Source organism: Dermacentor variabilis, chromosome 11, assembly GCF_050947875.1.
Source record: "Dermacentor variabilis isolate Ectoservices chromosome 11, ASM5094787v1, whole genome shotgun sequence".
NCBI classification, from domain to species: domain Eukaryota; kingdom Metazoa; phylum Arthropoda; class Arachnida; order Ixodida; family Ixodidae; genus Dermacentor; species Dermacentor variabilis.
This window is the reverse complement of record NC_134578.1, coordinates 89707987-89720219: the sequence shown is the minus strand read 5'-3', so window position 1 is coordinate 89720219 and position 12233 is coordinate 89707987. Positions and strand designations below refer to the sequence as shown.

Sequence of the window (12233 nt, the reverse complement as noted above, 5' to 3'; positions counted from 1 at the left end):
GGCGCACATATGATGGTAGACCCATATGCTTTTATTGTGGACGTGTGAGCCACATCTGTCGCCGCTGTCGAAGTTCTTGGCCAGCCCACTCACCACCAAGCTTTCCCGCCTACCGCCGCTCCCCACTGAATCCTCGCCCCCGTGCAACCTTCACCGAAGTTGAACACGCAGCTCAATTGTTCGACCCACTGCGACTGGCTGCTCACCATCACCACATAGTCGCCACTCCCATATGGCCCAGGTGTGTCGCTCTCCATCGCCAGCTTACCGTCGCCGCTCTCTGACTGGAAACTAACTGGGGCAGCTCCTGGAGGTAACGCTGCTCTAGAACCCCGGCCTGAAATTCGTCTGGTGACCCTGCCTACAGATCGCAGCCTTCTGGACGTTGACGTAGATGCTGTGCCCATTAATGCACTCATCGACACGGGAGCACAAACTTCCATCGTGATTGCGGCACTTCGAACGATCTTGAAGAAAGTACTTACTCCTGTTCCGACTCAACTACTTCAGGCCGCCGACGGTGGAACTCCAGCTGTGCTTGCATTAGGCTCTGCATGTGTCAGTGTCGGCCACCACCACAAGTCTGTTTTGTTTAGTGAGTGAGCGAGTGAATAAGCATTTATTCGGTCCAGCAAAACGCGATAAAATGCACGCCCGGCTAATTCCACCACGGGACTGAGAGATCTAGCCTGCCGGCCCGATCGCGGGCGTGCTGGACGTCCAAGATTTGGTCCTCAAAAACGTGACTTCGCAGAAGCTCGTCCCGCTCTTCCTTGGGGAACTTCGGGACCAGCGACCCGCACCCCACAGAATATGAGGCAAAGTAGCAACCTCACCACATGCCACGCAAGAACAATTGGGATAAATCTCGGTATATATGTTGTTAAGGGACGCCGGATTTGGGTAGGACGTAGTTTGCAAGAGTCTGAGCGTGACCACCTGCGGTCTGCTTAGCTTGGAGTGAGGCGGCTGGAAAACGTTCTCTCTAAGTAAAAGAATTTAGTAAGTTCTATGTGCGTGATAGCAGCGTCTCTTTGTCCGGAGAGAGAGTCGCCCGATCCGAGGGCAGCGCGGTCGGTAAAGACGCGCAGCCTCGTGGACGGACTCGTTAAGGTTCAAAGGAACCCTCTCCATCGCCCCGACGTAGGCACAGAACCAAAACATGGAGTGTATGGAGGTGTCGCCGTGTTTGGCGTTTTTCAGAATTTGAATTACCTGCCGGGCTACTCGACCTTTCTGGAATGCCCTGACGGCCAATTTCGATTCGCTCTACACCCTTTCTCTCCGACCATTTTGCATGGCGAGTGCAATGGCCACTTGCTCGACCACCTCGGAATTCGTTGTCCCGATGGAAGCACAGTTGATGACTTTGCCCAGAGTGCTCGAACATTGCCCTCACGATGGGACCCTCGGACTCGACTTTTTAAGCACCCATTCTGCTCTGATTAAATGTTCAGAGATGTTGCACAGCTTGACCTACTCCTACCTGTTCCTATTGACCTTACTGCTCAAGCTTCAACTCAGCTTTGTTCTGCGGATATTATTCGCCCCCCGTCACTAGCAGCAACCTGCTTTACTGTTTTGCCCTGCTCACGTGTACCTGACGAAGACTATGTCCTTACTCCCGTGACTTCAGTCCTACTATCCCACAATATCTCCTTCTCATACGACATCTTTTCTGCAGCGGACAATTATACATGTCTTCCCGTCCTAATTCGGTCAGTGTCTTCAAGTACTTCCTCGAGGCACGTCTCTTGGACCGTTGCGACCGTTACACAAGTGCCACAATTCCGCTTTATTCGTTGCGCCGTCTTCGACCAATGGTCATTCTGCGCCTTGTGCATGTGCCCCGCCCGACGACTTTACAAAGATGATTGCACTGGCAGTCTCCAATATTTTCGACCTGAACGATCGCTGTTTGGAACAAACTACGGTCGTGAAGCATCGTCTAAATACCGCCGATGCAGCATGTGATGGAGCTCGACGACTGTCGCCCTCTGAGCAATAAGTTATCTAGAGCTAAGCTGACAGGATGCTTGCCAAAGGGATTATTGAACACTATTTAAGCCCAAGTGCTCTCCTTGTTGTTCTCGTCAAAAAGGACAACAGCTGGCCATTTGCTTCTGAACACGATCACCAAGAAAGATGTATATCCACTTCCCCGCATTGACGATGCTCTGGATAGTCTGGGCGGTGGGCAAGCTGAGACCCTACTTTGGTGCTGAACAACGAAGCGATGAATCGTTATGGCAGCTCATGGAACGCCTGCTCCCTGATCCGTCTGACCAATCCCTTCACATGTTTGTGTTACAGGATGACACCCTGCATCGCCGCAACATGCACCCCGATGCGCCCGAGCTCCTAACCGTCATTCCTTCTCACCTTCGGCAGACTGTACTCCAGCAACTGCATCACGCTGCCACCGCTGGACACCTTGGCGTTTCTCAGACCTATGGCCGAAGTCGGCGACGGTTTTTCTGGCCCCGTCTCAACTGCTTCATCCGGCGCTATGTTGCCGCGCATGAGCTATGTCAATGCCGGAAAAGACCAGCAGTGCGTCCTGCTGGTCTGCTGCAGCATTTTGGTGTACCGACCTACCCTTCATTTTGCGTTGGCGTTGATCTGCTCGGACCGTTCCCTATATGAAATGACGGAAATTAGTGGATTGCAGTCGCTATGGACAAATACAACTCGCTATCCCATTACTAGAGCCCAACCGGCCAGCTGCGCTGCACACGTCGCTGACTTCTTGTTTCAGGACGTTTTCTTACACCACGGTGCGCCTCGTCAACTGCTCACCGATAGTGGAAGACACTGCTGGCCAAAGTCAGAGACGGATTTTACTTCGATCACGTGCTACTAAACACAAGCTTACTACCGTTTACCATCCTCAATCTAACAGCCTTATAAAACACCTGAACCGCACAATAAGTGACATGCTAGCAATGTCTGTTTCTTCCGATCATCAAGACTGGGACACTGCTCTTCCGTTTTTCACACTCACCTACAATTCCTCGCGCCACGACACAGCTGGCTACTTACCCTTCTATCTCCTTTTCGGCCGTGAGCCGACTTTGCCTTTCGAGACACTCCTTTCTACCACACTCTACTCGCCGACCTGGGTAGTGAGTAACGAATGAAAGGAGCAATTCTTGAATTTTCACCTCCATATGAACAAGGGACTCCGAGAGAAGCTCATCAGACAAAAGAATGTCTACAACTTCTCTGAATTGGAGGTAAACCGCCCAGTCTTCGTTTCCCTCTGGAATTGTAGAAGCGAAAATCTCAGGCAAAAGTCTGACAAGGCACCACTTCTGTAAAGCAGTGCCCTTTAGAGGGGCATTGTCCGTACGAAGGCTTCAGTGGGTTGTGGTGGTATGTCAGCATTTTTTATTTAGAATCTGAAAACGTTGTGATCTGTTTGTACAATCATTGCGGCCATAATGGGATGTGCAAACTTCGCGCACTGTTCTGCAAACCGCTCTGAAAAAATGTGCAAACCGCTGCTCTGTTCTTGCGCAAATTTTGTAGAGCGATCGTATTTTGGCGTCGCTTTTGCACTTGGCATAGTTAAGTGCATTGTTTGTAAGAAAAAAACGGAAATTTTCCTGCGCCCATGAGGGTGCAAACAGCTGCCGTGACGGTGCAAGCATAAACTTGTGTCGCCGCCTGCCGTCAGCTGCAAAAAGCAGCGTTTTAGGGAAGACAGTCGCCTGTTCCAGGAGCGGGCAACACACGGCAGCGCTCCCTGAAATGCTGCTTTCTGCAGCTGACGGCAGGCGGCGATACAAGTTTATGCTTGCGCCATCGCGGCAACAGCTCACATTCTCATAAGCGCCGGCAAATTTGCATTAAAAAAATCAGGCATATAACTGTGCAAAGTGTTATACTAAACGAAGCAGACGCCAAAGTGCGATCGTTCTGCAAAATATGAGCGAGGATAGTGGAGTGTTGAGCGAAAAATCTTTTTGCGAACGCGCGCAGCGAAATATTCAGGACCCTGCACAGTGGCTGACTTATGGCTTTCGTATTTACTTCGACTTTGGATTCGCAACTGTGAGAAGCACGACAACGGCTCTGACGACTCCTTGGAATCCGAAACCGTGGCTGTAAACTAGTATCTAAACGCGAGTGGCATTCTTTTCTTGCTTGCGTTGCACCTCTGGAACCTGATAGCGGTGTCAGCATGTCGTCCGATCCGGCTTCAACTGAACGCTCGCCGACTGATGCGGAAGAAGTGGCTTTCCTCGTTTCGCACGGGCCATCAAAGAAATTCGCGCCACCACGCTGCGGAGCGTCCTTGTAACGGAGGGTGCCTCGAGCCCTCCCGTGATCATGAACCCGGGTGTATCGTGACACTGCTGCAAATACTTGAAGCACGGTCATGTCAGAGGAGTCTGCACAGGTCAGGCCACTCGCCTGGCTGTTTTGGTAGCTGAGACCACACCTGATGCACAACACATAGAAATGCGAAAAAAAAACGCCGTAACAATGACCCGGGATAATGGGCAAAGATGAGAGTGAGTGAGTGAAACAACTTTATTGAGTCCGCAATAGACGCGAGTAAACTCAACGTCACCAGGCTAGGCCCACTCGGGAACCATCAAGTGAAACCTCACGGCCCTCTCGCAGGCCAGGGTCTTACAGGTCTGGTCCTGGGACCTAACGAGCTTCTTCATTTCCTCTTGGGTGAAAGGGGCACCGGCCGAGGCGCAGCCCAACAGGACATGCTCGAAGTCCGCATAACCGCCACACAGGGGGCAGTCAGGGCATGCTATCAGTTCGGGGTACATTGTGTGCAGTGCCGCGGGGCTCGGGTAAGTGCGTGTTTGTAGAAATCTGACAGTGACTTCATTGGCCCTGCACAGCGAGGAGTTCGGCAAAGGCAGGAGTCTTCTAAAGAGATAGTTATGCTTGCAGATCTCGTCGTACGACTGGAGAGGCTTTGGTCCCCCAGGAGAAAACGCGTTACCCGGCTCACGGTCAGTGAAACCTCGTGCAGCCGAGTGCGCCTCCACGTTGTTGTTGAGCGAGGCACCCTCAATTGCTCCAAGGTGTGCAGGGAACCAGGCCAAGATGAGAAAAAAATTTTTCATACGGAACCACATCGCCAAGTAAAAATATTCTGACACCGATAGGCAGCTTCAATGCGCGGATGGGGAAACATATTCCCAGACAAAGCGAGCATACAATGTGCCTTCAAATTTTAAACCGGCCTGTCATTCTGCATCATTTTTTTTGCGAGGAAATGATAACGTTAAACATCCTTTCTGTACGACCGGCCTTGCATAACCAGCAACAATTTTTTTCTCGTAAGTGGGGTCGTTGTCACTTTCGAGGTACTGCTGCCCTGAAATTTCATCTGAAAGAGAGCTTAGTATTGCCTTAGTGGTAGATGGTAGTTTTAACAATAGTTTAACTATTACATGTCCCACTCTGCAATACTACATTTTTTTGCACCTCGCATGGAAAGTGTGACGGATAGCAGGACTTTTTCTAATCACTGCGTTTACACAAAAAATATTTAGGTGGCTTTAGTCGCCAATTATGTTTTTTTTCTTAGCAAGCTTAATATAGAATTAATAAAGCAATGTTGCTGAAATAGCAAGAAGCTGTGCTATGCGGTTGCTGATAGGTTCGTTCAGATCACCTCGCTTTTCATATTTTTTGGTTGCGAGTTTTATTTTGCATTTTCAGCTTTCACCGCAGAAATACGGGTTTGCTTGCGTGCGCATACACTGATGACGTGCTGAGAAACGTGCGCATTGGTCCATCTTAAAGACCGCACTTCTTGCAAAGCTTATACAGCATTGTACGCTAAAGGTGAAATGTATAATACTTTATACCGTGATCTGTAGTGTAAAATAGGATTAGCTTTGCGTCGCTTGCTAAAGCTGAGCGAAGCATTTCACGGTGGACTAAAGCTCTCTAAATATATTCCAGCAGATGTTTAGGGCCTTGTAGCAGCTGTGCACTGCTCCAAACATGCCGCTGAATAAAGAACACCGGAACTAATACAGGCTCATTAGCAATGGTGGTGGCTCTCCAGTGGCCAGAAACCATTTTAGCACATATGTGCGACATGATTCGTTTGCTTTGTTTTAACCTTCGTGGTTCAATCCCATCTTACCTATTTTTTTCTATTTCCTCTGTGGGAAAGCATAATAGAAGAAAGCACAGTAGGTCGACTTCTGCCTCATTCTATGGATGATGATGATGATGATGATGATGATGATGATGATGATCATCATCATCATCATCATTCTAATCATCAGATCATTTTTATGTTCAGTGCTAGAGTGCTACGCAGTGCTGCAACCTGCGCTTGCAACTTTGCTAATTTCATCACCTAACATAATTTTCTGCCGCCCTTTACGGCGCTTCCCTTCAATTGGCATCCATTCTGTAAATTTGATGGCTCACTGGCCATCAGCACTACCCATTACATGGCGGGCCTAGTTTCATGTTATTTTGTATCAAACCCAGCTAGAATATCAATTATCCCCATTTGCATTCTGACCCACATGCTCTTTTCCTCCTTCCCAATGTTTAACCCAAACTTTCGTTCCATCGCTTTTTGGGCGGTCCATAACTTGTTATTCAGGCTCTTCGTTAACCTCAACCTTTCAGCCTCGTATGTTAGCAACGGTAAAGCGCAACGATTGAACACTGTCCTGTTCAACTACAATGGTGAGCATTCGGTGAGAATTTTCGCTACGCTTAAAGTATGTAGAATGGTGCGCTTTCTCAGAGAGTAACCTAGATCAAAAGTGCTTGCTACAAAACATTATTCCGCTTTAATTTTTTCAGTCTATTTAAGTCGAGAACAAACACCAATCTGATTACTTGCGATGAGGGCATTTTTGGTACACTAGCCCTCATAAAAGTTACATCTTCTCGGCCTACTCCCACTCTCCTCTCACTTTATTATGCATTCATTCACAGTCATATTAATTACGTGATTGCTGCTTGTGGCAACACGTATCAGTGCCATTTAACATCTGTTCACTAGATACAAAACTAAGCTTTAGTCTTGGTTTTGTATGTGTGTTGGTTTTGTAACCAAGGTTTAGTAGACATAATAATAATAATATACGCATGGGGAATAAATTGCTGACAACTATTAATTCATTCGCACTTAACCTAATTACTATGCTTTTCAGATTGTTTAGTAAATATCTCACACAAAATTTTATTTCCTTCGATAACTTGAAGAATATTAGCTTTAATCCTTTTGCTTAGCAAAAAAATTTCTTGCTGCCTAGACCTCTTACTAATTATGGTAAAATTACAGCATCATTCTATGCTGTTAGGATGGGGAGTTCACTTCCCTATCCCATCAAAACATCGTCATCTCTAACTGCATTAAATAAAACACATAATATCCATCTTTTAAATGCATAATTCCGTTATGATTATTTATTGTATTTGCTCTGTTCTCTTGTTTGTTTGTTTCTTTCCTTTCTTCTTTCTAAATTATCTTTGCAATTATTTTACTAGATGATGATGCACTCTTACTGTTCATGTTAACTTTACATGCATATTTTAAGTGTTATTATGAATCTGTATTTATTTTTAAAATATTTATATCATCACAAAACAGATTTATGTTCATATAGACCTTGTTCTTGGTTAATTGAATATTTCACTGTAATTTCGTAATTTTATCATATAACCATGTACAGAAGGTCCAGGCATGGTCTTGTGACCTTGGGACCCTCTACTGCATAATGTTCTTGTTGTAACCACCCTTTGAAAAAAAACTGATTTGATTTCACGCGTTTTCCAATCTAGCACAGCTACATCCTCCACAGAATCAGGGTTCCCACTTCTCAGAAGTTCTGCATTATCCATTCTCTGATATCGCACTTAGAGAAGAAAGCGTATTTTACATAACCCCGACATCTAGTATTTCCTGAGTATAGAACGGCAAAAAAAGCATGCATAATAGGTTGGTTATTATGTTGTAATAGTCTACTTATTCGTTCAGGCATAGATCATGATACTGAAGTGTGTCACCGGGGATCGATGCGAAAACTCGCAATATGAGCGATTGCTGCAAAACGAAATACGTTTGCTATGAGCTGTGTTCATGTTCCCAATTTTTTCCCTATTTATGAAACTGTCTTTCGGACCGTAGAGGTCACTAAAATGCATTTATTATAAAAACGCTTCAATAAAATAGAAATGTATACTCATATGATGTTCTTGTGTGCCATTTTCACACTTATGCTTAAAGTTAATGTACTTATCTAAAGCTCTTATTTTTTATTTATTTACTTGCCTAATTCTTGGGAGGTGATAGCAACAGTTAAGTTGCACATTTAAATATCAGCATTCGTTAACTGTGCATTTGTGACCTATAAATAATGCTTAACCTGCCAAAATCAACATGCACGCTTTCATCGCGAGAAATATTGGAGTCGCTTGTCAACATACAGGGGTAAGTGGAGATGGCAGGGAGAGGCCTTCGTCCTGCAGTGGACATAAATAGGACGATGGCGATGATGATAATATCAAAATATTAATGCGCATTGAACAGAAAGTTGCGCAGCGTCGCTAACGGTGAACAAGAATGCATTTCAGAAAAGCTTAAAGGCTGTTGACATTTCCACTTTCTATTTGCTATTGTTCAGATGTGCGCTCAGAAGATGGGAAGGACTGTGTCTGTCAAGCCTCAAGTCTTAGATGATGCTGTCGCGTTCGGAGTTAAAGCAATACTAACCTATGGGTGGACCTGAATCGGCGATTGGTTCCGGCAACATTTTTCCTTCTTTATTTATTCAATAAAATTATAAATGTTCTGTCTTTCTCGCGTATTCATATCACGTGCGTAAAAAAAGCCATTCAAGGAGTATGCACACCACGGAGCTCCTGCGACAAAATAGCCGAGGTTTTCTAATGCAGGTATTTCACCCTTTCCAAGTCGCAGGGTTATACTGCGCCGCAAGGCCAGCAAAGTACGGCCGTCTACAAGTGCATCAGTACACCCGAGTAATTACAAGCGCTTACCCAATCCTTACAGAGTACCTATAGACCTCCGTGAGCATAGCTAGGCACACGCCATGGTCGCTTAACAGAAGGAGCGACCTTACGGCCATTTTGGTGTTTGTTTAGATGTTGACTCTGAGACGTGGGGCCGACCAATATCGAATGTTATGCTTGCGGGAAGGAAATGGCGACTCCGTCGTCAAGTTTAAAATTAACTGTGCGTATGGGTGTGGTGCTCGCCACGCAAACAAACAGCATGCCCGTGATTTATTTGGTAGGATATTTCAAAGTGCGACGCTCGGACACGTTTTTTCGTGGCGCTAACGGAACCAAACCTTATAGTTCTAGTAGCCCACAACTACAATGTCACAGAGATTGTAGTTGCAAGTGGTTTAATATTCACTGGGACTGTGAAAAAGGTTCGTGCCTGAAGCATTGATGTAAACACTCTTGTCCTTCGAGACACAGCAGGTTTGCACGTAAGGACGCGGACGTGATGCAATTTACGTCGAGAACCCAACTGTGAAGTTTAAATGTACTGCCCAGGAAGAAAACAAAAGGAGAGCGTGGCCGTGCGGACGGACATAGTTTAGTAACGCAGTAGCTGTTGCTCATCTTATGTTGCTTTCATGCCGCCGCTGGAGGCACCTTCGTCGGGGCGGCTGTTACATCTCCAGGGAGCCAATAGTGTTCTGCTTAACATATGCATGTCCATGTGCACTGTGAAGTTATTAATGATGCTGTGTGTGTTCTAAGGCTTGTTTTTGTATGCGTTTATAGCTGAAGTGCTCTTTTGTATGGTTTACATTTAATATCGCCCCCATCATTGATTGCACTAGCGTTTATATGAAACTTTTCTTAACAGCACCGCAGCCAACTTGCAAAACGCTGTTGTTTCGCTATAAGTATGAGATAAAGAAAGAGTTCTGTAATACTATCATATCAGCACCGTAGTAAAAAAAGTAGCTGTTTCGGCCGAAAGGCGAAGCATAGATTGCGATAGCAAATTAGCGAATTCTACGAAGTAAGGCTAACAGTTTTATCGACAGCATCAACTTGTAACCATAAGCAAACTAACTAAACTAAGAATGATGGTGTCACGCACGCACACTCACTCGATGACTGCAGACACTCCCTGTGAATACGCTGCCGTGAGCAAACGCGGCAGCAGCAGCAGCGAGAGAATTGACCTTCGTGCGACGCTCGCATCAACATCAAGTACGCCGCGGAAGGCTAGCGTAGCGCGCACTCTGTACCCGTCAAAGATGGCTTTCAAAACGCAGCGGCCCGACCACCCGGGCCTCCTGGAATAGGACGCGCCCCCCTCGCTATGCTTCCTCAAAGCCTTGCTCGCGACGGAAGGTGGTGCGTTTCGTCTCCACTTTCCGCCGTTCCGTGGGCGAGATTTAGCCGCGGCCACCATCTCATGTTCGCACGTGTTCACTCGCGCATACAGTAAACGGCACGCGGGGATGTTTTTATTGCCCTTGGACTCTATACGGAACCTCACGGCGACAGCAACGCCGATGTCCCCACCTACGCCGCCGGCAGAAATGAGCCAGGAGTGTCCAGATGTATGTCATCGCAAAGAAACGTTTGCAGAGATGTCACAGTCTGTATTGTGGGAAGAGGGCGCTGAATGTGGCCTTGAAGACGACGAAGAAGAGTTTAGGTTTTAGTCGCTGCTCTACGCTTGTTGGCTCCGCCATTGAAAGCCAACTGTGAATAGCCTTGTGATTCTTCCATCCCTTAACGATATATCCGGCATGGTAGACCACCACAAAGAGTCTGAAGATTCACTCTGACAAGGGACAGACGCACGCGGCTGACACGATTCGGTTCAGTTCGAAGCGTGGGCGGCCATCTTCTCCATCAGCGGGGTCTGCGGCAGTCCGGCTCGTGACGTCAGTCTAGACTGTTCGTGGCCATCCGCCTTGGAGGAGTAAACGCTCCTTTTTTCTAATGTTGTGCCCGACTATAGTGCTTCTTACGAAAATTCCTACCATTGGCTGCTGTCCAGAAGATGTGGTTAAATAGTGGTACCATTGTTGCGAAAAGCAAATTGGACTCATTGAAGAGAACTGCGCAACAAAACTAGCGGAGTATTTTTCTACGTTTGGAAATAAATTAAGATCGAAGATAGAAGGAGGCTAGTTGAAAATTTTTTAGCGTGCTTAAATTCATTGACATAATAATTTTGTGGAGACATGAATCCAAACATGATTCCATTGTTCATAGTTAGCTAATCAATTAAGGCGCGTATTTTATTTATTAAAGGTATGATATGGCCATTCAAGTAAGGCGCTTGGGGATGGGTTTTTTTTTTACGCGTTCGTTTAGGCTGCGAACATGATCCATTCAGACTGGACGCAATGTCTACGGAAAGCTTGAAGCAAAATTTCCATAATTGGACATAGCTCGTTATTTATGGCATTAAATTTAGCTTTATTTGATTTGGGCGTGGTTTCTTTTATTTTGCTAGTTCGGACAAATGCTGAAAGCGTACGTTTGAGCAGCACATGGTGGTTAATGGATGGTACTTGTGTTGCGGAGAATCCATGACTATTAATACTGGTCAAGATTTGGTCTACTATGCTCGAGGAGTTGTATAGTATTCTTGGTTGTTAAATAGCGAGGAGCGTTAGTGAAAAAATAGAACATAAATCCAAAAAAGAATTGCTTCCTTCGATAGAAAACGGCGAAAAGCGTGGTGGTTCAGTGTGGCAGAAATAATTACGGTTTTGAAGCCGCCAAGCAAAAAAAAAAGGCAGAGTGGAGGAAAACGTGAGCGTGCGATGTACGTAAACGAAGGTAGCTTCAAGTAATTTCGTCGACTCATGATTTTTGAGGCATTCTCTAGAATTCTTTGGCTTTCGCTGATGTAAATATTATGCAATAAATTGTTTAGAACAGCAGAGAGGTCAACAGCATGCAGTAATAGATTTACAGAAAGGTTAGTGATTCCTGCACAAATTGCAATCACATTGTTCATTATCCCAATCATGCCAAAGGGTATCCTTGTTCGGAGTACATTGAAAAGCTTCATGCGTTTTATGGCATGCTCTACGCGAACTTTTACTGATGAAGTGCTTAGGGTACTTAGTTCTTCAACTTTGCCAAACTGTTTTCGATTCAACAATTTTCACAAGCTTTTGGAACCAAGAGTCCCGTGACGACCATCGCAGCGTCAGTGACCGGTGACAGGAGGACAAGACATACGCCTTCCTCCTGTATCAATTTGT

At 46.0% G+C, this 12233-nt stretch overlaps 1 protein-coding gene across 10 annotated transcripts in view; it reads left to right on the top strand.

The window, feature by feature from the left end:
- Positions 1-8808, top strand: part of LOC142563834 (uncharacterized) — a 165469-nt gene extending 156661 nt beyond the window's left edge. For all 10 annotated transcript variants that reach the window (XM_075674483.1, XM_075674482.1, XM_075674478.1 and 7 more), the window contains one exon: positions 8637-8808. In XM_075674483.1, the coding sequence (XP_075530598.1) occupies positions 8637-8741 (105 nt within the window). In that variant the 3' untranslated portion in view covers positions 8742-8808. The remainder of the gene's footprint in view (positions 1-8636) is intronic.
- The last annotated feature ends 3425 nt before the right edge of the window (positions 8809-12233 follow it).